This window comes from Diadema antillarum, unplaced genomic scaffold (genome assembly GCF_040938485.1).
Source record: "Diadema antillarum isolate AM-2024a unplaced genomic scaffold, OU_Dant_1.0 seq00001779_RagTag, whole genome shotgun sequence".
In the NCBI taxonomy this organism is placed as follows: domain Eukaryota; kingdom Metazoa; phylum Echinodermata; class Echinoidea; order Diadematoida; family Diadematidae; genus Diadema; species Diadema antillarum.
In genome coordinates, this window is record NW_027272458.1 from 233,508 (window position 1) to 259,629 (window position 26,122).

General features: G+C 37.5%; 1 protein-coding gene across 1 annotated transcript; it reads left to right on the forward strand.

The window, feature by feature from the left end:
• The first annotated feature begins 374 nt into the window (after positions 1 to 374).
• On the forward strand, positions 375 to 20,503 carry LOC139712254 (uncharacterized). The gene is made up of 9 exons (XM_071624092.1): positions 375 to 517; positions 2,531 to 2,881; positions 3,699 to 4,025; positions 5,638 to 5,919; positions 9,128 to 9,148; positions 11,523 to 11,786; positions 12,803 to 12,895; positions 14,262 to 14,359; positions 20,300 to 20,503. Exons 1-9 carry the CDS (start codon positions 466 to 468, stop codon positions 20,501 to 20,503), a joined length of 1,692 nt encoding a protein of 563 aa, XP_071480193.1. The 5' UTR covers positions 375 to 465.
• The last annotated feature ends 5,619 nt before the right edge of the window (positions 20,504 to 26,122 follow it).

The window sequence follows — 26,122 nt, forward strand, 5'->3', positions numbered from 1 at the left end:
TTAAATTTAAATTTGAATTCAATTTTAAATCAATGAGATGTTACTTACAAATTTGTTTTCTCAAAGTGGAAAAGGTTCACAGATTTTTTTTTTCAAAGTTTCTGAGAGTCGCTGAGTTTAGCCTGCTCGATTTCAGTTTCCTTTACGATATGTAACAGTGATATTTGGAGCTGTCAATTTGTGCAGGACGAGCTGATCGTTCCGAGATGGGACTTCCCCGGGATTTGATCGGTTAAAGTCGAAAGACGAATTTGATCGTTCTTTCAATTTCGTTCTCGTGACCTGATGCGCGATTGAACGTGATTAATACTTTTCTGCGCAGCTACAATTTAATTTGCAGTTGAGCCCAAACTCTTCGCATAGTCAACCCATTCGACCGCACGTCTACACAGTGAGGGGGACCATATTTTTGTGCTGCAAGGGTCAGGGGCGATCAACCATCAGACAATCGAGAGGAAAACAAAGATGTCGACCGCGTTTCTTTTATTTGCGCTGTCAGTGACTGTCATCATGTCAGGTGAGACTGTTTAATTTTAGGCATTCTTTTTTTTTTAAATCTTCTCATTACTAGATCGCAATTTGTTGGCGATTGAATTCATATTGAACAGCGATAAAGCTATACATTTTTAAAGCTTTACATGTCTTCATAAGAAAACATAATAGGCAAATATGTGTTGACTACACGATAAAGTTCAATCGGTTTGAAAAACACACACTCAAATCTCCCAAAATTATTATTTTTTTTTAAATGAAATAATGCAGTAATGCTTGACGTACCCTCCTTCCCTTTGCGTAGTCATTATTGTTATAAATTGGTGTAGCTTCAAAAATATGATATCAAGATTATGATTTATTTTCCTTTTATTCATTTTCACAATGGTATTTTAGTGATGACATGTAGGAATACCAATGAGAGAACAATTGTAATGAAGATTGTCTTTTCTTTATCTCAGTGTTACAATGATGTGGACATGACCGCTGTTAGGCTTTGATTAAAAAAGAAGAAGAAGAAAGAAGTGAAACTTCAAAATCCCATTATCATAACTTCCCAGCTCTGTGTTCCTGTCACTAGTTTCCTGTTTGCCAAAGTGCAATTTTCACAATTGTTCAACTTGACTGTAACAGAAAGGGAAAAAAAAATCTTTGCTGGGAATGATGTATGAGCGGAACCTTTCAGAAGTCATGGGTTTTCAATTAGTCTAGTTTTTGTTTTTACGATTTTTTTTTCTCGTCACAATGTCTTCCATTCAATTTGCCTTCACATTGATATGTTGGCAAGATTTATTATGGTATTATTGCTTCTTTCAATTAGGGTTACTTTTCGGTGGAACATTCAAGCCCTATATGTAAAGTTCCATAACTTTCCAGGGGCGGATCGAGGAAGGCGCCTTTACCAAATTAAAGGGGCGCTCGCCCCCCTCCATTTTTCTCGTTTTATTTCTGTTGTTTTGACAAAAAGATAAAGGATTGGGTGCACCTTCTTTTCAGCCACTTCTTTTCTATCTTGATTGAATGATATGTTCGATATTGATAAAGCTTCTATTGTCATATTCGTCAAAAAAAAAAAGGAAATGACTCTGCTGACTCGATTTTCTAAAACTTGGTGAAAATATGCTTGAAGGTCAAGTCAAACATGGAAGTAGATAAAGCGTAATACTGGTCAAATACAAGTGAGCTGTTAATTCCATTTTAGTCTTATATCAGTATGGTCGACAAACGCTACGTTACACCTGTCAGGGGCGGATCCAGGAAATCTGTAAAGGGGGGGGGGGGCGCAACTGATATTTCTGGTGTAACTTCCAGGTTTCATTTCATTTTTTCTTTCTATTTCTTTTGTTGTTAATGAAAAATAAAGGGGGGGGGGGGCGTGCGCCGGTTGTGCCCCCCCCCCCCCCTCTCCCCGGATCCGCCACTGCCTGCCAGAAGTTCCTCCCGAGTTCGGTTTGCTGTGGTTTGTTTTGGTTATTTTCGATATTTTTTTTCCTCTATAAACACAACCAAATTCAAATAAAACAGGGTACTTACAGCATGACGTACATTAGACACAAATTGAGAAAGAGGTACAATGTGAAATACAATGTTATATAATGAAATGATAAACCAATTTAATCACATGCCTTACAAAGTGCATGAATAGCATTTATATGCGACCATGCCATTTACCTCTTGGAATAATGATTAAAAAAATACAGGAGACCACCTCAATAGACAGTTGCTTGATTGCCACTACTGCTCAAGGAAAAATGAAATGCATATATGCTTTGGTATACGATGGGGGAAAAAAAACCCTCACATAAACGAAGAAATTAATTGTAAGTGACGGAAGACAATTATATACCACTACGAAACCATGCGTAGTAAGTAAAAAAAAAAAAGGAAAGGAAACAACCCCAAACCAAAAAACAAAAACAAAAACAAAAACAAAACAAAAACAAAAACAAAAACAAAAAACATATGACACCCATCATTATGTTGTCCCATTAGATTTTACACAGTTTTTTTTTTTTTGAACTTTGACCTTTGCATGTAGCAGCCACCGCCAGCATTTCGGGGACTTCTTCCGATGTCGTAGCCGCCCACGCCGGAGAATCGGCCAAGCTGCGCTGCAGGTTCCAAGGGACTACGAACCAGGGTATCCGCCTCACTTGGGAGAGAGCGGACGGGCTGTCCATCGCCAACGTGACCGAGTGCACGGGCATGAGCGTCACGCGGTGCACGATCTCGGTGTCTGACATGGACAAGTACGAAGTGACGGGCAGTCTGAATGAGGGCGTCGACCTCGTAGTAGGCAACATTGAGCTCCAGGACGATGGGGAGTACGAATGTCTGGTTATCAGCACCGCGGGACTCGGCAAGAATAAAGTCCGCCTCGCAGTCTCCTGTAAGTTCATGTGATGTGGAGTAAATGTACATATGTATACTGAAATAACATTACATTTGTATGTTCGCGTTCTTAATGCGACTTTGAACAGACACGCCACTTCACCGTTATAAAATCGTTTTTACCTCCAGTCAGCAAACGTGTGTATATATTTGACGATATTCAGTTACATAATTATGTTGTCTTAGATCACTGGAGATAAGTTAGCTACAAGCTCTGCTTTCTATAGCAGTCAACTCCATTTCCAAGAAATTTGATTCAGTATTTGTCACAACATTTATTGTATTTCAGTTCACAGTATTTTCTGTAATTACAATATTGTATTGATTTGGTTGTAGTTATCTACATTAGAATATGTGTTTGCATTTGTATTTTCCTTTGAAATGAAATAAAAATTAAATGAAATGATATCAATAAAATTATGATATCATAACATCGCCACAAACAGGAGGAAGAAAATAGATATCGAAATGCGATGATGCCTTAAACTTAAGTCGCCTCTTTTTTTAACCCTCTCTGCTCCAACGAGTCAATTAATGTGCAACAAATTTCACACACATACCTATGGACAAGAAATTAACGTGGCATGCAAAGATTTACGTAGTGACGATCGAGACAATGAGGGTTGAATTTTTTCGATTCCATTCACCGTTTGAGTCGAAACGGAAACTCTAAGATTGAGCCCGAAGTCAGATTCACTATGGCATCAGAGTTTCCATAGCTCTTGACGTAATCTGATATGAATGCAGCTCCACGCCTTGATTTTCCTTCATTGATAAGATACAATTACTCTCTGTCTCTTATGTTTGCTTCGCAGACCCTCCGAAGAGAGTTGATATATATGTCGGCGGCATTAACGTGACAAATGGGATCGCCCATCTCCCGCTAAACAAAGGGCGTAATGTCACCTGCGAGATCAAATCCCCATCCAATCCGCCGGCCAACATAACTCTCGAAACTGGCGGTATTGAGGATGTCGTAAGAGAACCGGAGCATTCCAAGGTGCCCGAGAATCCATTTCTGTCCACGTCCAGCAGAGCGGTTACCCTTTATGCTCAGGGGCAGGATCGCGACAAGAATCTTAGTTGCGTAGCGACACATTACAACCTGACCTTTCGCGCCAACGCAACAGTTGATGTGGGACGTAAGTGTCAGACGACAATACATTGTCGGAATTATTTTGAAATAGTTATAATCTTGCTTGCATTGGGCATTATCCTCTCATGTTCGAGTTGACGTGTTAGAATCAAACAGAGCACTGCAAAGGTTGCATTATACGGAGAAAGGAAAACGATGTTGTGGAATACTGTTGGCTATCAGGCTGAAACAATAACGTTGGTCATTATCCAATATGCAAACAATGGCAAAGTGCCATGGAGACTACATCAACAAGTAATATAAGACGGGTATAACTCGGTTATCTACAACCTCACCGAAGTTTACCATCATCAGCAATAAGTAACCATCACCAACAGTGATTTGTTGCAAGAGATATACCTTTAACTTCCCCTTCTTGAGTCTATGGCAATTATAAAGGGAAATCTAGTAAAGCTTTGTGCAAGGGCCAATACACCGCCGGCGCCACGTTTTCAAAAGTGGGGGTCTTCAGCTCATTAAATCTCATCCCCCTTCCTGTGTAAGCATTTTTAATAACATCAATGCAGTAACAAAGGACAAGAAATAAGTGCCTGGTCCAGTCAGCTAACCATAGACATTGAATCATCATGTTTTGCTCTAGGCACATAGGCCTACTATCATCTCCTGCATGCCAGGTGTGGGTGAAGCTATACAGAATATGTCGAATATATTTTATCATCGGGTATAGACGTCAGCTGGATGTAAGAGCGGATAATACCAGGGGCTGCGGAACCGGGGGGGGGGGGGGGAGCTGCAGCCCCCCCCCCCCCTACACTTCTGGTTCATGAAAAAGAGAGAGAGAGAGAGAGAAAGAATATTGCAGAAAGTGTATGTTTCTTTTGTTTTGCACATGTTTTTCACTTGTTTGAATACATTTTATTATGAGCTTCTGGCAAATTCTTTGGGATGTTGCTCAATATGTTGCTGGCTTTTGAAGATGTTGCACAAGAATTTCAGCATGTTGCAGCGACATGCTGAAACCCCTTGTGGACCACCCTGTCTGTTCAGAATCAAAAAGTTAATTAAGAGTGTGTCAAAATCCCGTGAATTTATGGAATACAGAGGGGGATCGAAATGACATGGTATTATCATAATGTAGGTGTCATTTTCTAAAACCTATACTTGAACTAAAGACTGTAGACGCTGTGTGAATTTTCAATCCTTTCTATTTCGTATATTGTATAAGCACACATGATTTCATCACATCTGTAGGACAATTCACATTATGTCTTGAGAGCCATGTATTGCAACTTATGTTGTGTGTATTAATCAAGCTTGTTTCCTCTCTGAGAAAGAAAAAAAAAAGGATCACATGGAAGAGTCAAAGACGTCACAAGTGAGAAAGAAGCATTAGGCCTATGTATCACACTGAAAAGGATCGTTATATAATAAATGAATAAATACATAAATACATGAATATATACATAGAGTATTATATTCATATTTCAAACTGACACCCGTGTGTTAATGTAGCAGAAATTCAACACCCGACTTTTTACAGTATGATATAATATTAATACCGATGGTACAAATGGAATTGCTCAAGACGGGATGTCACAAATGGTTGTACATGGGTATAAGTTTGGTTAACCAACTTAGAATTTTTGCTCACCTTCTAGCTTCACCAAAGAGACCGAACAACGTCGAAATTTCCGCTGCCTCACCAACGACTCTGTTGGCTACTTGGCAAGCAGGCGATACAGGGAGCCCGTTCCCAAGATATCAGGTCCAGTTATGCCCCATGTTGGGCGGGAACGCTTGCCAGACGATATCCAATATCACCTCCACCCGTTACCGTCTTGTAGACCTCCAACCTTTTACGTTGTACAGCATTAAGGTCAGCGCGCACACAGTCTACGGCTACAGTGACGAGTCAGCAGCCGCAAACACCTACACAAACCGTAAGTCATCCACATCCTCTCTATAGATAGGACATACTGCATCCTTTACATCGTTCTATTTACTATACTCAGTGTCACAAACTGTTATCGTCTTCCTATCCAGTTATAACGGCAATTAACTTTGCTTGCAGTTCGATCGTTATTCCAAAAGTTCATAATTCCGAACATAACATTACATCGCATAGGCCCTTTACGGTTCTACATTCCGAAAAAACAAAACAAACAAACACGATGTTTAAGGTTCATTATAATCATTGAACGTCCGTAAGTATACGGTCCTTCTTATGTTTGTTTGTTTTTTGGGGACTAATAACCTTCGGAATACAGTGTAATGAACCTTCCGAACATACCTGCTTCCGAATGATGCCACGAAATATCAAAGAGCTGCCCTATTTCATTATTATTATTATTTATTTATTTATTTATTTTTTTTGGGGGGGGGGGGGTAATAAACGAGCATCTAGGTATTTACGGAATTTTTGTGTATCTTAATGGCAAACTGTATAAGAAAACGAACTTTTGTTTCATTTTCGGATTAATGATGTCTTGGAATGACGTAACCCATTGACTTTAAGGAACTTTATGCAAAATTACACATTTTGAAAGAGATGTCTGATGTATTTAGACTCCAGTAACGCGTTCGTTTATGATATCTCTGCGTTGACTTAATCTGTGTACAAATAGTTCAGGGATGATCACTCTGAAACGTTATTGATAATATCTGCATTTGTTTTTAATCCACTTTATATATGAATAGTTAAGAGAACACTCCTCTTAAACTTCGTTTAAGTGATCTAAAGTATAGGCCAATACATTAAACGCAGCTGCAAAGTTAATGGATAATAATGATTGATACTAGGGCCTATTTATTCCTTATTGACATATTCACTATTTCTATGCTGCATATTACAGTGATTAGTGAGAACACGGTCCTGTATTATGTTATACATGGGAAGCCTATTATTGATCACAAAATTGTTTCCGGTAATATATTGGACAGGGATAACGTAATCTCACGTTGACATGGTAAGAGCGAGTAGATTCGGATCGAGAGAATTAAAAATCTCGCCACGCGCTAGTGAGCCTCGTCACATACATCACTTATCTTGTCTGAAAGGCAACTATTGAACCACCATGAACACATGATGAATGCTTAATATGAACAAAACAACTTTTGACAGCTAACGAAACGAAATATATGATTTATGTATTGAAGAAAGTGAGCATCGAAATAAAACGTAAAAAATAATTTCATGTGCCACTTTCAAATGCTGTCACTTGACAGCTGTCTCTCTGCCGAGGACAGTAGTTTTGAAAGGGCAAGGAGCTGAAGTTAAAGGACAAGTTCACCTTCATAAACATAAGGATTGAGAGAATGTAGCAATATTAGTAGAACACATCATTGAAAGTTTGAGGAAAATCAGACAATCCGTTCAAAAGTTATGAATTTTTGAAGTTTTTGTGCAGTACCCGCTGGATGAGAAGACTACTGCAGTGTATGAATAACTTAGATGTCACATGCGTACAACAATATAAGGAAAATATAAAGAGAATTTCACAAAATTCCATCTTTTGAAAAAAGTACACATTCCCCTGACTCGTTACCGACAAATCTTATGGGTGATATTATTCCCCCTGCCTTTAGAAAGAGGCAAGTCAAGTGCTCTTTTATTATGCGAAAAAAGTGAAAATATGTTGAATTTTCTTTTACATTTTCTTTATACTGTTGTACGCATATGACTCACAAGCTGTAGTAGTCTCCTAATCCAGCGGTTCCAACACAAAAATTTAAAAAATTCATAACTTTTGCATGGATTGTCCAATTTTCCTCAAACTTTCACTGATGTGTTCTACTAATATTGTTGCATTTTCTCAATCCTTATGTTTATGAAGGTGAACTTGTCCTTTAACTTTCCGAACTTATGATATTCAGATGCTGCATTCAAGAAACAGAGCATCAAAAAGCACGGGCTTTGTCTTGAAGGAGGAAGTACAAAACACTGTAATACAGCACGTGCTGACGATGTCATTTCTTTGTCTGTGTGTTTCACTGTATGTGCGTATGTTCATGTGCTGTCATAATAGCTAATAGCTATAGTAGATGCTACATTGATTGTTGATGTTACTCGACCTGATTATGTCAAATTTTCTTATTCCACAATGTCAGTAATTAAAGTCTCTCATTAACTTGTCACTTTTTCATCTTTTTGTATATATACTTATAGGCCTACTTGGTAACTTTTTTTTTGTCTTTTCGTGTTCGTTTTTTTTTTGGGATTATTTTTATATCTTATACTGAATTTCCTTCAATGTATGGTTTCTTTGTTATGTAATACATTGTATATAGTTATAATATCACGGATGAAAAACAGCTTATAGCTGATATTAGTTTTTACAGTGGTTAGATCAATAAACTCAAACTCACCCTTACTTGTGCTTTGTTAAATCTGAAAAAAAAATCTCCATTCTTGCTCTTTTTATTCAACATATTAAGCATTTCCCCATTATAGAAATCACATAGACTAGGGAGGTGTATCTCCCTGCATGCATACATATACGTTTTTTTTCTCCTTTTTCTTTGTTTTTAATAATTCAGTACTCGATCTTCACCGTTTGTCATGCTTTTTTTTCCTAATTGGTGTATGATTTATTTGATGCACATTGTGAAGAGTTTGATCGAGAAATGGGCCAAGCGCTATTTTCAAAAATTTAAAAGCATTCGAAGGTTATCATCAGATAGAGCAAAATAAAACATTTTTGTGTGTGTGTGTGATATACCTCACGTGCAACATAACAAGGAAAATTCTTGAAGATTATGATTGAAATATCCACCGTCATTCGTGTGGGAACTCCGGACCGTTCGCTGGTGTAAGTAAACGGAAAGATGTTAACTCCGCAAATGCCATGGGTCGTCCAGGGATCACCAGTGTTCGCATTTAAGTGCTGTAGGTTAATGTAGATGTCGTGTCATCAGATCACAATAACCGCTCTTTTGAAATTTCATCCTGCGTAAATCACCGAAACTGGACATATTTTTGCTTGTTAAAATTCAATTCAAACTATTGTTTAATGAATTGTTTCATTTGCTTTATCATGTTCATAGAAGCAAATATGCCTTCTATGGATACACTTGAAATGACTGATTAACACTTACATGATGTCACTTTAAAAATTTGCACTTTTGCTTTTTTTTCTATCGAAATTACAGCTCTTTCTCCGGATGAAATGGGTGAGTATCGTTGTAATCAAAATAACTAATTTAATTTGCTACGCCTTGGATAAGAAATTGATATCCACATTCATCGATGCAAATAGAAACATTTATCTGCAGATTTTCATTTGCATTAGTCTATGGGCGACCAGAGTCTAAAGGCATCAAAGTTACTTCATTACACAGCCTTCAGATCTCACACCAGGACCGATCAATACGAGTCATAATGATAACGATTATGATATAGTGCCAAAAAGATTTACTAACAACTTTCGTGAAAAAGCAAATGAATTGAATGTCGGTCACCAATTACCGTACTATATATACACAGCGCAAGATAATGGGAAAGAACGCTATAGGCAGACTCAAGTTGGAAGACTAAGAGGAGAGTAAATGTGAACAATTTGTCATAAGAAATTCTTAATTTTATTGCTAATCCCTTGGATTACAAGTTTGAGTAAATTCTAGTATTGGAGATGTGGATTGTCCATCGCTGAATACTTATTGATTTGGGATAACATTGTTGGAATCTTGAAAAAAGAATAGTATCTGTGTATATTTTTCAAATATCATATGGAATGCATTAGGACTATAGGAAGGAACTAATGACATTCTGCACGCGTATCGCCGCGCTTTCATATAGGAATTAGGGCTGCATTGACAAATCTCTCTACTTTTTCTCTCTCTGATTAAAACTTATGTGATTCAACACTTATATGTTGAAACTTATGTGATTCAAATTTCCTTAAATCTTACGTACTAATGTAAACGCCATGTATATTGCTTTGTATTACTTTATGTGGAAATGAAGTCACTTGAATTGAATTGAATCATACCAGACGATAGACTTGTATTACACACTGTACTAAAAGTCCGCAAAGTGTAGTTACAATGAATAGACCGCAAACTTGTTTCACAACCTGAACACTGCTGTCAGATCCTGCACTAATGGTAGGCGCCCTATGCAATGAAGGCGAAATATCACGGAGTTAGTAGAGGTATACAATACTATAACATGATTGTTTATTCCTCCTTTTATGACAGTTAACGTGTGCGGTCAATATCAAAAGTATAGAGCCTATACTCCATGCATATAACCCACGTTATCAATTTCTGTTATTGACCACACAAACCTCATAGGAACAAATTATTAGAGTAGTTGAAACCTCCAGACAGAAAGTGAAAACTTAAATGCAAGTGCTGCAGCATCAGGGGGTCGATCCGTTTTCACGATTTGTTGGGGGGGGGGGGGGGCAAAACTTGGATTGGAAGATTGTGCGAGGGAGCGGTGCAACCGAGCGGGGGTTAGGATGTGGGAAGGGAGTATCCCTCCCTCCTACACGAGGGAGAGTTTTCATTTTCAGGCCGGGAATTAAGCGATCTGCTGCACACTTTTGGTGATTTTTTCCCCATCAAAAAATAAGAAAAATAACAATCAATATTCACTGAAATGTTAATGACTTAATCGCGCTTTCTCAGCTCTTGCTCCTCAATGAGCGTCATCACTTATGTTTATGGAAGTTGACTGGGGGGGGGGGGGGAGATGATGGGGAGGTGGTAGAAGAGTTACATGAGAGGGGAAATTTCCTCCCTTCTTCTTCTTCTTCTTCTTCTTTTTTGTAAATTGATGTTACAGATCGTGTGCACACTTTTGTTTAGATATTCGGGAATCTGTCTAAAAGATTAGCACACAAAGTCTTTGAAAAAGAACAGAACGAGGGAGGGTTTCGGATTTTCAGAATTGAAATTCGACAGTTTGGTGCACAGTCTGGTGTACACACACACACACAGACACACAAATCAAACAAGAATATTTTCCAGCCCTTTGGAATTACTGGGGGAAGGAGGAAAGTTGGTTGAAAAAAAAAAATTATCATTCACCTGTATTCTGATTATAGGCAGTACGTATAGTTCATACAGGAATGAAAGTATAATTCTTATCCAGTTTGCCGAAGTAATTCTGTTAACCCTTCCTGTGCCAGTGAGTCAAATATGCGCAAAACTATACACACGTACTCTCTTAAAAAAATCGAGTGAAAATATTCACTCTTAAAGGAGTGAATACAAAAAAGAGTGAATTTAGAGTGAAAATGGAGTGAATTTTGAGTGAAAATGTTCATTTTCACTCATTTTGGAGTGACCTCAGGGATCACTCGAAGATTTTGGAGTGATCCCGGACGTCACTCTAAAACGAGTGAAAATGAACATTTTCACTCAAAATTCACTCTTTTTTGTATTCACTCCTTTAAGAGTGAATATTTTCGCTCGATTTTTTTTTTAGAGAGTACTTATGGACAGGATGAAACGTAGTAATACAGAGTATGAGATGTCTGCAGTAATTCTTATCTACACATGCTGATATTGAACTATGAACTGGTTAATATTCTCACAGGCATTCTCGCTGTCTATGATCCTGGCAAGGGAGTCCTTGTGGTTAAAGCTCGGGATAATACCACTCGTCAACTTCCGCCTGGCTTATGTGTACAACTGAGCTCAACGACCGCTGGGACTGGGGTCGCCGCAGCCTATAGCAACTGCGTCGGGATCGGCGAAGAACTGCCGGTACCGCCCGGCACATCGTGGACCGACGCTCTCGTGGTCACCTGCGGAAACAACGTGTGCAGTGCCACCTCCAAGCCAGTGTCTGAAAACAGCGGTTAGTTTTAAAACTTCATCGCGATACAGAAACGCCCCCAATCAATGCTATCTAGTACTGAGTATTCACTTTCATTCAAACAATATCAAAGACATGCAGCTCTTCAATTTGGTATTACTGTATAACAGCGTAATAGAAATTTCCTTTGTTAACATTTCCGCACTTGAAAATAGAACTTCACAAAAGTAACAATTTAGACACACATTTGATGTTTGTTTTTTTATCCATTGCAACAAATAAAATGCGAATCCCCCTACAAAAAAAAAAAACACACAACCGTTCACACACGTACACACACACACACACACACACACACACACACACAAACATTTACACCCATACACAAGAAGACGTCAAAGCTAACAAACAAAAGCATATTAGTTAGCAACAACAAAAACAGAAAAAAGGGAGGAAAAATTGAGTAAAGTATTCGAATTTTCACCCAAAATATTTATACAAATACACAGACTGGCTTTGAAAGACCTCCCCCCAACCCAATAAAGAAATAAGAAGAAAGGAAATGCTAACGCAAATTGTACAAGAAGTGCATATCATTGATAAAGGGAATTTACATCCCCCTTATTCATAAAGGAAGAATAACACAAGTTAAGGAACATAATCATTTTGCTCAGCATTGTGTTGAGCATGTTCCTCACATTGGAAAGTGTACCTATTTTTTAATCGTCATCATCATCATCTTCTTCTTCTTCTTAGTTTGTTTGTTTGTTTCTTTATACAAACATCAAGAATTGACTGTACCAATTGCTGAATAGGAAACAAAAGAGGATGAATTTACGTAAAATCTGATGAACCTACAAACGAACATTTTGTAGAAAGACGCACATTTCAAGAAGCTTATAGAAAATGTATCTATTTACATGCATGACAGTAATGTAACGAATGTCAGATGACGAAGTAGACCGACAGAATGTAAGTAATGTCTGGTAACAACTCCCAACCTTTCTCGGATCTGTTTGGACATTATTTTTGTCTTTTATCGTTTGTTGTATCGGAAGGGAGTAAGTTGGGGCTCATTGTCGGGCTCAGTGTTGGAATCGGTGTTGCCTTCATTGCCATCGTTGCCGTCATCGTCTGCGTGCGGAAACAGAGTAAGTTGGACGTATTTCTTTCAGCAAAGACACCGACTGTCCTTATACACAACATTATGTGTACATCTTTCTTTGCTTTTACAGTCTACATAGTGTATACTTTATAATTTACAAATAGAGAGAGAGAGAGAGAGAGAGAGAGAGAGAAACAAATCGAACGACAATGCGAATGCGTGTTACCATCAATGTATTCCTTACCTAAGAGCCACATTTGTAGCAGTGTTTATGAGTTTATCTTTATCTTTCCCCTCTCTGAATTGAAATTGACTGTAACTGATAAAGAAATATCGAAAAAGTACATTCAGTTAGCTCCATTATGATCTTAAATGAACTTTTAAAGAAATACTTCGGAATGAATATTATACAGTAAAGCATGTCGTCACAAAACATTGATACCGCTAATACTAGAATGCAACGACTAAGACACAGTGATGATATAATGGCCTTGCAGCTCTCTGTTGGTTTGTACAAAAAGAATTATAGTGAAATTATTATTGAGTAATATTTTTGTGATAATGTGTAAATGAACATTATTGTAGATCCTTCACACTCTATAGTCATTGCTGCTAAATCGTCCTAACTCTGAAGCAATTTTCTGAGAAGGATTTGATTTCCTCTGCTTGAATTCATCAAAAAGTAAAGTAAAGATTAAATGAGCATATTTACAAGTAAATGGGAGACAGGTGACACCATGACGCCATCAACTCTCTTATCTTTATTCACTGTTCTATTAAATATTGAAACTTTCATTCTGCTGCCTGGATGTTATTTTGATCATGCAGAATTTACCTTAAACAAATTATAAGGATTCCCGGTTGCAGAAAACTTCGACATAAAATTTTTCAATTTTTCGACAAGACTGTGGTTTAAAAAATTCTTATATCGGGAAGTATGGTCGAGATACTAAAACAAAGTTCATCGTTTTATACAAAGGGAAGGTGCACTTCCATTTGACTTGTTACTGATTCATTTTGAGGAAAGTATTACTCTCCCCACCTTTTTAAGGATGTAACTCGAGAACTCTTAAGTATGTTAGAAAACTGAAACTATGATAAATTTTCTTGATACTTTCTTCATGGCCTTGTACTCGTGTCACATCACGAATCCTTGTGGCTTTCCCATTATCCAAATATTATGGCACATGGATATTGAAACTGTGAGACTTCGTGAAATTGATACAGCTTGTACTCTTTCCTTCAAACTCCACTGATGAAACCTTATGAATTTTATACAAATTGTCCCTTTTTCTTCAAACACCACTGACATGTTCTACTATGCGTTATCTGTGACAAACCATCTGTTAGGGGGGGGGGGGGAAATCCCCTTTGAGCCCTTCTCTCTTTTTTGACAATATATCATGTAACAGGTGGTGGTGCTGCACACGGCGGAAGGACCAGTAGCCGGTCAAACCCACCCCCTCCCGTGGAGAAGCGGCCACCTCTCAGCAAACCTCCTGAAATCTACGTAAGAATTATTCGTTATTCTTTCTTTATTGTGTGTGTCCGTCTGTGTGTTTGAGGGTTTTATTCATTGATTTGTTGGAATGTCGAGTATTAACTGAGATTCATACAGCTACAACTAATTATAATACATAATCGATAATGACCAGGACAAAGCTTAATAAAGTAAGCACCACAAACCAACCAACCAACAAACAAACAACACCAAAACAAGAAAGAAAGATAGAAAGAAAGAAATAAAAATGCAAACTACACAAAGAAGGTAGAAATTGGAATACAACATGAAAGAGCAAATTTTCCCCCATTTACATATTATGCGCATACTGTGTTCATTCATTATCTCTTGGCAAATCGTCCCCCCCCCCCTGCTAAACAACAACACAGTTAAAAGAAAAAAAAAACGAAACTAAATACGTGATAAAGTGACATCGGTATTGACAGTTATTATTATGTCGTGCGAATATCATTATTTTGACGAAACAAACTGGTAATGCACTTTTGCCCAATAAAGTATGAGTTTATTCGACACAGATTTTCTTTGCCCTAAACGCATTACCAATTTGTTTCTTTATTTTCTTCGTGTACCCAATACGTGAAATCTCAAATATATATATATATATATATATATATATATATGTGTGTGTGTGTGTGTGTATGTATGTGTGTGTGTGTGTGTGAGTGTGTGTATGTATGTGTGTGTGTAATTTGTATAGTAGGAATTCATAATTTATGACAATCCTGATAGTTTCGAGCATCTGCCCCCATCTGCCTGGGTCTTCCATGTTCATCGTGGAAATATTATTGAATATTATTAGATATTACTAGAAAACTTTTTTATTAGAAAAGATGGCGCTCGGATTTTTTTTTTGTAATCTCCATATACTTATGTTTTTTCATCATAAGACTTTGAAAGTTAAAGATTTGTATTTTTCAATTTGGACAGGATATGTTCAATTGTGCTTGTAATCAGTTACAGTACAGGCCAAAAATTTGGGGCCAACCTCAGATTTAAAAGAAAATCATACAAAACACTGCACTCTGCATTTATTCAAACGTATTGATACTGAATGGGCTAGAGCAGTTCCATCCATCACACAAACATGTTTCCAACCGGTTTTGAGTGTACTTCTGTGAACCCCAGTCGGTTTTATATTCAAAATTTATGTGTTTTTGACAACCTGAAAGCTTGTACGAGGCTTGTCTGACATAGCAACAAATAATATATGCCAACTGGATTTTATATAGCAATTGAATTTCATTTAAAAAGAGCAGGTTAAAGGAATGCTCATCTCTATTATCTTTCCGGACTGTGTGGAAGGGTAGCTGCAAAAGAACCACTCCTTCGCCCAGTCAACAAGAGTAAAAGACTGTTGTTGGCCAAGAAACACAAGAATTGGACTGTTGGTGATTGGAAGAAGGTCCTTTGGACTGGATGAGAGCAAGTTTCTGTTATTTGGAACAAACAGAAGAGTGTGAGATGCGACAGGAGACAAAACATATGAAGACCTGAATATAAAAACGACCCAAGTCCAATTTTTGGCCAAATTCAGTTCAACATGGGAACTTGTAGCTTATGCATGGACTCATCTTGTGTATAAATGATAAATCCTTATTACCCCCGGAAGTGCCTGAAATGAATGAGTTAGATCTTATTTAATGTAAGAATGAAGGACTTGGGTCATTCTCACATTCATATTATATCATAGAATATCATGTATATGAATAAAAAAACGACCCAAATCCATATGAATCAAAGAACGACCCAAGTCCACCACACAAAATGGCCTCTCCACGATTAACGTAAATGTTAATTGTCATAATAATATATGTTCTAATTTGTATCTGCAATGTTGCCTTCCCATCACAGATAAATAGAATATAATTGGACAAATAAAAAACATGCGAAGTTTTTTTTAGTTTACTCGAAATGGTCTTCCATGGACTTGGGTCGTTCCTATATTCATATACTCATATGATTAACAGCTGTGTTGTGCCTACTGTGAAGCATGGTGGAGGATAAGTGATGGTCTGGAGATGTTTTGGAGGAGAAAGAGTTGGAGACTTGGTTCAGGTCAAAGGAAACATGAACAAAGAGCATTACCACTCGATACTGCAAATCCATCTGGCTTAAGAGTCATTGGTCAAAACTTCATCCTGCAACAAGACAATGCTCCCAAACATTCATCTAAGCTTTGCCAGAACTACATACATTCAAGAGCAGAATGTCTTGAGGAACATGATTTGGCTGCCCCAGTCTCCTATAGAACTGGCATGGGATGAACTTGATAGGCAGGAGGGCTGCTCCTTCCCCAGCAATGAAAAATAGATGTTTGAATGCTTAAAGTCAGCATGGGAATTATTGCCTGGATCATAAAGGTACAAAATTAAATCAATTCATCTGGACTTACTGTTTTAATTCCGACAACGGTTTCACGTCCGATCCTACACGCTTCATCAGCTCGTCTGATTTGATGGCGGGAAGGCTTCGTTGCCAATCGGCGCAGACGCACTACCGACGTTATTGTTCGAATTGATTTAATGTTGTACCTTTATTGATCGTTACCTGGATGAATCAGAACTTCCACCATTTGTCTGGATCATACTTTTAGATTTGTATGCCAAGAATCTGTAAAGCAGTGATCAGGGCAGATGGAGGGAATTTTCATGAATCCAAAGTGTGAGCAAAAAAAAAAAAAAAAAAAAAATCTCCGAAAAATGGGTAATTAAGCTGTAATTCATGTTGGAAACATGCTTGTTTGAGGAAGTGGAACTGCCTTACCCCATTCAGTATCAGTACATTTGAAAGAAATGTAGAACACAGTATTTTTGTATGATTTTCTGTTAAATCTAAGGGTGGCCCCAAACTTTTGGGCTGTACTGTACATAAAATATCTTACCATTTATTTCATCGGAATAGTCATACACAACTATCCCACGCTACTACCAAGTGGATTCCAACTCCTCTTTCACTAATAAGAGCTGTACCACAAATACATTTGTTCATATAGGACCAAGTTTCTGGAATAGCTTAGACAAGAGCTTGCTAGATACTACTAACATTAGATATAAACAGAGAGAGTAATTGCAGTAGATGTACAATACTACATAACATTTTGGTTTATCACGTATTTATGTAATGATTTTCGAACTTTCTTCTGCCCTGACATTGGAATGGCTTGTTCACAGACATCTCTTTTCTCTCTCTCTTCTTCTCCTTTTTCTATTTCTTCTTCTTCCCCGCTCCTTCTCCCTTCTCCTTATTCTTCGTTGTGTTGTAGTAATGTCATTGTCTTCTTCGTTCTTGCCATAAGTACATCTTTTCTTTACAAATGATATTTTTCCTTTGTTTTTCTTGTGTAACCAACTGGGTGTAGGCCCTACCCCGATTTACTTAATGTTTCTTGTCACCATATTTCCCTGGGTCACACGGCTTAATGGATATTGTTTGTACCGATATATATTCATATCTTGCGTCACACCCGTAATCTCATACATTTTTTTTTTTACTATATAGTATTGTTGACAATAAGATGTTTTAATCATACTAGCTGACAAAATATGTTTTCATTAAACTGAGAAAATTTTGGGAAAATATGAGATTACTTGCATATTGCTTACCGAGTGATCCACGTCTAGAAGCTCTGCTTTTTAGTTGATCAATTTTTTTCATCACTTTATTTACATCCTCCAAGTATGCATTGTTTGTCTCATATTCTTAAACATTCATTCATTCACACGTGCATTTCGTACTTCACTTTACAGGCTGCACTTATTTTCTTTCTGTTTGCATATATTTGTATCATGCGCAATTTTAAACATAATACAGTACCATGCAATTGCTTTAAATCATCATCATAGTTATGACATTGCCTTTTGTTAGATGTAAATACAGTAATTGAACTGTAAAAAAATGAAAAGAGAAAATAACACTGACATTTCACATGTTTAAGTTGCAGCCCAATCGTGACACAAATGAATATAGTATCCCTTTAATTTCAGCGTTTTCAGAGTACTGTATTTTTTTTTTTTGCAATTTATTCACTTTCTTCACGCAATACACCCGTTCTAAAAATGAGGGGATTTACCTCAAAGTTCAAGTTACACTTGAATCGGTGTCCAAAGACAAGAGAAGAAAAAAAAAAGGGGGGGGGGGGAGTGCGACATGGCAATAGAAACCGAACTTCCTGTTTTGATACGGGAAATGTGACTTCTTCTTTTTTTTAATCAATGACATCACGAGACAATCAACGAAATAAGTCAAAAAAAACTTACTGCAGTGAAAATACCAACGTGGCCTAATTTGAATACGTTCAAAATACACTATAATAAGTGTAGATGACGACAACTTCTCTTAGTATACAATTGTATTGTATAAGGTGCATGGACATGGACTTTGTATACAACTTCAACTACAGATCATTTGTAATACTGTACTAAATTGTGTGACGCCAATTCTGCATGCTTTGGACGAGAGTTACATAAGATACGGAGTTATACCTTCCAACGACCTTGATCAAAGTGTTGACACTGTTTAACAAGAACAGCCAAGTGTTGTATATGCGATGTGAAATCCTATGCAATACATACATTCGATTACCTTTAACATCAATTCATATATACCATGCACCAATTGTACGGAATATCATATGGATTGATGGGTATGACGAATCATACATATATATATATTTTTTGTGTGTGTCTAATCAGTAACAATGTCATGAGTTCTGTTACATTTCAGCACAGCAGAGTGTATTTACATAATAGCTGCGCTATACAAATTTGTCTAATTATTATTATTATTTTTTTTTATTGTATACTATAATCATTATAATTATCATCATCATTATTATCATTATCATCGTTGTTATTATTATTATTATTATCATTATTATCATTTTTATTATTGTTATAATTAATTATCAATTTGACATTTTGCCTCGGGCCACATCTTGTCGGTTGTCCTCTGCATGTTTTGTAGCTCCATGGTAATATCAAGCTGTCAATATCGTATTGTAAGGCACATTCTCTCACTTGTTAAAAACCTCTACTGAGCTCTCTTTGGATATAAGAGCTTTTTTTTTTTTTTGGGCAGTGAGGCATTTCCAACGTTTAAAAAGCTATTTTTTGAAGACTTTTTGGCATTGCTTGGAATACGTAATTATAATATCATAACTTAAAATATTATATCATAACTATGAACATAATTGTAATCGATCGTGCTAAAACATCGCCGTGCTATCGTTTCGCAGTGACTTTCACTGCTATCTGTTTCTATTTTTTCTTAAAGATCTTTTTTTTTTAAGCTTAACAATCAAATTAAGATAATGAACATGAGTGTTGAACACATAATGCATTTTCCCCTCACCCATTCGTGACATATAAATTGGATGACAGTATTATTATCATACAATGCTTAAACCAAGGCAAAAACGATGCAGGATGTTGTTGATATTTTTTAAAGATGTTTAGTACGCGACCTCGTTGAATGTCACAACTGTACCTTAAAGGAGACCTCCAGACCATTTTTAAACTTTAGCATAAAAAAAAAATCTATAAAGTGCATGGCGAAACATGTTTGAAACGAGTTTCAGGATTTCTAGTAGTTGTTTTTAGGAGTAAGAATGTTATCAAAATTCATAACAAATAACAATGAACAAATATGACGTCAGAGCAACTTCACACTGAATAACATGATTAGGTGCTCGGGAAAGCAGAACAAAAAAACGAACGTATGTATGAATTCTACACAGGTGAACCTATATAAAGCAAGTGTGATTGTAACGAAGCTACATTGCTACATAACTGGAATATGAGAGCCTATGATGTCACAATCCTTCTTCAGAGTATATGTTATATGTCTGTTATATGTGGCACTGTTGATTTATCTACTATACAATGTGACATAATATAAATTATCTGGAATGCCCAATTAAATTTTCGGCAGAGGGAGAGCGCTAAATACCATGACATCATGTGTGATTACGAGGAGACAGACAACACTCTGTACACTGTCCACCCTCGCGCACCTGAACATCCGGACAACGGTGTGCATGGCGGCAGCGGGGCTCAGTACTACAGCCGCCAGATTCAGATGACTTCAGCCCAGACCGGAGTCCCAGCCGTATATGGCAACAAAAGGAAACACTGAAGCTCATTTTCCAAGAATCGGGTCTAACTCTTCTATAGAAAATGTAAATCTGGATTACCGAAACCAGAGACTCCAACCCTCCCGCTTTAGACGGGAGATCTCCCGCCAACAACCCATTTTTTGCAAAATCTCCTGTTCTTCCGCTTGATATCCAATTTCTCCCGCTTGAAATGATTTCATTTCTTGCTCACTGTTATCGTATGTTGAAAAATAAGCCTCAGATAGCACGAGATAACATCTAGAACCCTAGAGCTGGACCCCGGCCACAAGGAACTTCGCGCTTCGCGCACATTAGGTTGGCGTCTTCCGTTTGCTAGGGGTCTTAGGCGGGAGAATCTCCAGATCAGAAGGTGCTTGGGGTTAGAGTCTCTGCGAAACACATAGTGAATCTCTAAAGTACACTGTAGCTTCATTTTAGGCAGGATTGAGAACAGGTACTTATGACGGTGTAGGCTTAGGGGTAATTTTGTACAGTACCACATTTCATTGAAATGGTGTTAATAGACAAACCATGAAGAGTAATTACAAATTTGTACGTACGCATGCAACTACACGATAGCAAGAAAAACGATGTCAAATCATTACAATCGGCAACTATATTTACCATTATAACTATAAAATACTCAATGGTTAAATTCTAGTCCATTAAATAAAATGACTTGTGAAACGACATTCTTTCAAATAACAGTGAAATACATGTATGTGTTTCTTTTAAACAAGACAAATATAAGAGTATTGTAAAATTGTCAGGGTTTGCGTGGTTTCACAAAGGAATGAATGTAGCCACTGTGACATATGTAAATAAAATGACGAAGTATTATCGAGATAGCACATTATGTTCTCTATGGGGTTGTCATGTACATTAATGATCACTGAATTATTAGTTTAATTAATTATATAGGAATATATTTCCCTCTTTAGACATACTTGCTGTACTAGTGCAACATCGTTGTCATTTCATATTATGTTGTATGAATATTTTTTACTTCTAGTAATTGATTTGATTAATAAAAAGTAAAAAGTTAGGCACTAACATTTTTGATTGGTTCAATGTAAAGAAAATGTATATCGAACTTTAATAGCAGAGTAATATGATGATTAATTTATATGAATGAAAAAGAAGCTCTAAAGTAGGCCTATAGGAAAGTTTTGTAAATCTTGCTGTCATTTTCAGAATAACAACATTAATGGCCGGATGTATCTCCAACTTACTCAAAAAAATTCTTCATTGAAAATCCCTTCTTAATCTGAAATCAGAACGAATGTGTCATTCACGTCAAATGATTTTGTGTTGCAATAGTCTTTGCAGAGCAATGATAACTATAGGAAAATGGGTTGTTAGTAATAATCATTGCTTAAAAAACGTGATATTTGTGATTATACTTTGTGCACAAACCGACTGGATACAGGAGGTTTGATGATAATCGCCTTGCAATAACTAAGTTGCATAACGTGGTTGAACCAACATTAATTGTTACAGATATTATGTTAAATCGTAATTATTTCATACTTTAAATTCTAAACCCGATTACGATGAAACTTTATAGTATTCTGTTTGACTGATTATGCTCTCTTTATACACGTCGTGGCAAAGCACTGCTAAGGTATCACACCATGTCGCACAGAATCAATCACCAACTTAAAAAAAAGATATGGCAATCATTTTGCTATTTTGTTGCTCTAGTGTGAAAAAAAAAATCAACTTGACACCATGTACAGCTTATGATAATATGTGCAATCTATTGCTAAAATATATTCTCTCTTTACATTCTTTACCAGATACAATTACAAATTCTCTCACTACAAACATATTCTAACAAGAAGAATCTTAAAAGATATTTTGTTAGATGGTAAGATTTCCCATTTTGGAATACATGATGATTTTAAATAATTTTGTAGTTGTAAATGATTAATCACTATTACTTAATAACAGTTTTACTTTTGTATCTGTTTTTGTAATATTTTCATTTTTTTTTGATGTTGTGATTGTAAAACAATATTGTTTTATGTTCTTCTTTTTGTTGAGAATTAACTACTCTAAGACCCCTGGTCGTTAGCAGTTTCCATGTTTCAGTTATAGTTATTACATGTTATGTAGGCCTATTGCATGTTTGTGTGCCGGTTCACTGTCTTCGGTTTGTTATTGCACAAAAGCTTTGTTTTTATCTAAAATGAAACAGAATAAAGTTTAAGTTCATGTTCAAAAAGTTCAAGTTCAATCTCTGAGCTCTTTCAGACAACTATGACATATACATCGTGTAATCATCTTTACAAGTCGTGATTAGTCTAAATTTGAGGTTTGGAGGCACGCACCTACTGACTTGTCGGTTAAAACTCGCAAAGAGTGCGCTGTAGCTAGTGCACGGTAAGAAGACTGCTTTACATTTCACTCGGTCTAAGTATGGGCGGATATTAATGCAAGGTCGAGCTGTATAGTCCACTTCCCAAATCGTGTTTTGGTGGTCAATAGGTCTTTCAGACCGTATAAGTGCGCATCACGAATCGATCAAATCAGGATTTGAAAGTACCTCCAGACTCCGAATTCCAAATAAAGATTTTAGAATCTTGATTAAGCTTTCACACGACAGAAGTATCTTGATAGCAATCACGATTTTTTTTTCTAATAGAGATAACAATCGTGAGTACACGAGAGAATTTTATACTGTCTAAAAGGCGAATGCATCTCTCACGCTCCTTCTCCCTCCCCTCTCTCTCCGTCTCTCTCTCTCTCTCTCTCTCTCGCCTTTCTCCCTCACTCAAGAAAGAGCATGTCTGTAAAAAATACCTGCACGAGTTATCACAGGCATTGGAAGTTGAGTATGTAGCGGTGATCCCGCGAGATCAAGTGTACAATAATAATAAAAGAAATGTAAGTAAACTTTAGATGACTGTAAAGCCGTTTTACCGTGTTCTGGTTGGTTCTTTGTAATGGATTTAGGTATTATATTCAGAACCCAGTTTTAGGCTTAGAATTGTAAAATGCACAAATGTCATTTTATTGACGTTCCTTTATTGAAGGGTCCCTTAATCCTTTGTGAGTTTTGCGCGCCGGTAGGCACAAAAAGCCCGAAAGCGTTATACACGCGGTCCAAAATCCTTGGCAAATACAGAGCAAATACATGATACGAAATGTCATCACAGCTTGTATACACAAACCATCAAGTTAAGGACATCCACTCTAAAGAGGCGAGTTGGCGTATACACGCAAATGGTTGTCACCATGGTTGACCTCATAAAAAGTTTTCCTGGTCTCAGGCTGCGTTCACATAGAAGTATACTATTCGGGTATTCGGGCTCGTTTTTCGAGGGCACGCGAATAGCTTGAATCGAACGATAGGATTTCCTCACACCGGTTCACATAGGAGGGCACTATTCGAAAGTACGAATAGCTGCGAAAAGTATAGCAAAGTGGGAATCGAGCTTGTTCGATTTTCTTGCAGCGTATACCGTCTCTCGTTTATGAAATAATGACACTTTTGGTCTGGATTTGCCCTTTAGCAAAAATAAGCATGTAGACTGACATTCTGATGCAGTTTAGAAATTGTTAATAAGATTTGCTGGGATGTAGGAGGAAGAAATCCTCACTGCATGGGATGGTGAGTTGACGGTGCGGGTGGCGGTGTATTTGGTGCCCGAATACCGAATAGCGAATACCGAATACTTCTATGTGAACGCAGCCTCAAGGACTTCTTTACACCGAGCTTCAACTGTGATCTGTGCGATGCAAACTCATCCTCAAGGAAACCCAACCCCAAAGAACAATGTAGAATGCATCAAAGTAGCAGCATTAGTAAAACACACCAGTGAAAGTTTGAAAAAAAAAACCAACAACGGGCAATCGATGCAAAATCTATGAATTTTTTAAAGTTTTGTTGTTAGAACCGCTGGATGAGGAGACTACTAGAGGTTATGACGTATATGTGTACAACAATATTAAGAAAACGTAAAGACCCTTTTACCAAACTTGTAAATATGTTTGTACTTTCATATTCATACTGTTGATAAGTTTGATTCTATACTCTCATGTCTTGTATTCCTGTTAATTGTATTATTATTATTATTGTATCCTCAATGATTGTATAAATTATCTGTGATTGTAAACTTGAGCTTAAATTTGGTAATAAATCATTCATTCATTCATTCATTTAAAATTTCACAAAAATCCACTTTCAAGCATAATGAAAGAGCACTTGACTAACCGCTTTCAGAAAGCAGGGGAAATAATTGCTACCCTTAACATGTGAATATCAAGTTGATGGAATGTGTAATTTTCATGACAAAAAAAAACTTTCACTGATGTTAGTGTGCTATATAATGTTGCTGCTTCCACTCAATCCACATCGCTCTTTGGGTTTAGGTTGCCTTTAATATAATCGACTCTGAGTTTGTACTGTGGGCTAGGTAATATTATACTGAATACTCATCATTCAGCACCGAGTTTCCGCTATGGTCTATGCTATATATTAACCATAATATAGCATATGATTACTCAATATGAATATGATGAAGAGGAGAGTTAGCCATCAAGCAAAATAAAACATCGGTTTGTTCACTAGCGTTTATAACGGCTGCATCCAGCCATACCCATTGCGGTCCTCTTAAACTTCCGGTCGGTGGCGAAGAGAATGACGACGTTCCACCAGATGCTACTGTACGTCATGCTTCCTATGATCTCCATACAGCGCATCGGCAGGAAGATCCCGGTGGACTCGGCTAACATGATGACTACCTTTGGCACCCACTGGAGGTAGAACGAACCACAGATAAGAGTCAGGGTGACGGTGGTCTTGAAACACTTCCTCATCCTGCACGCCGACTGCGGAGAAAAGGTTTTGGAGTGCGGATGAAACCCTGAATCTCGCACTCCTTGGAGAACGTCCGGACGTGACTGGGAGTTGGAGGACACGCTCGCCAATCCCGATACTCTCTGATACTTGGTCACTCTGTGAACCAGGCGCCTGGCGATGACGAATGTGTGCAGATTCACGAACGTTATCACCGCCAGCAACCCGATGGACAGGGCAACCAGTATATACATGGGTACTATTACTGAGTGCAATACGTCGTGTAGTGTCTCTTCGTCGCATGTGACGAATGCCTTAAATGCTTTTTCGGACGGCGAATTCGGGAGCGGCAAGTTTATGAGGGATAAAAGAGAAAAACAACATGCCACGGAAAATGCTACTTTTGCCCTGTAGAGTGTGACGATTGTTGGATATTTCAACGGACTGACGACCATCACGTACCTATTCAGATTGATCAAGAGAAACAGTCCCTGGGTGGTTATCATAAACGCCACCTCTACGAACGCGGTACCCATCACGATATACCTCTCCAGCATTATTGCCTGGCAGATCCGCGTAGTAAGGCAGAAAGCGCCATAGAGACAACTGAGGGTTGCGAGTGCGCGTAGAAGGAAGTGAGATACATCATCCAGATTGGCGATGGTCTTCCGAAGGACGGCAAGGGCAAATCCGTTGAAGATAACTGCGAGGGCGAGATGCGCGTATACAGAAATTGAAACGGCATTCAACCCGACAAGGCGACTATGTATTACGGTGATGTTCATATAGTAACAAGACGCCATGGTAAATTATTTTACCGTGCAAACTGTGTTTT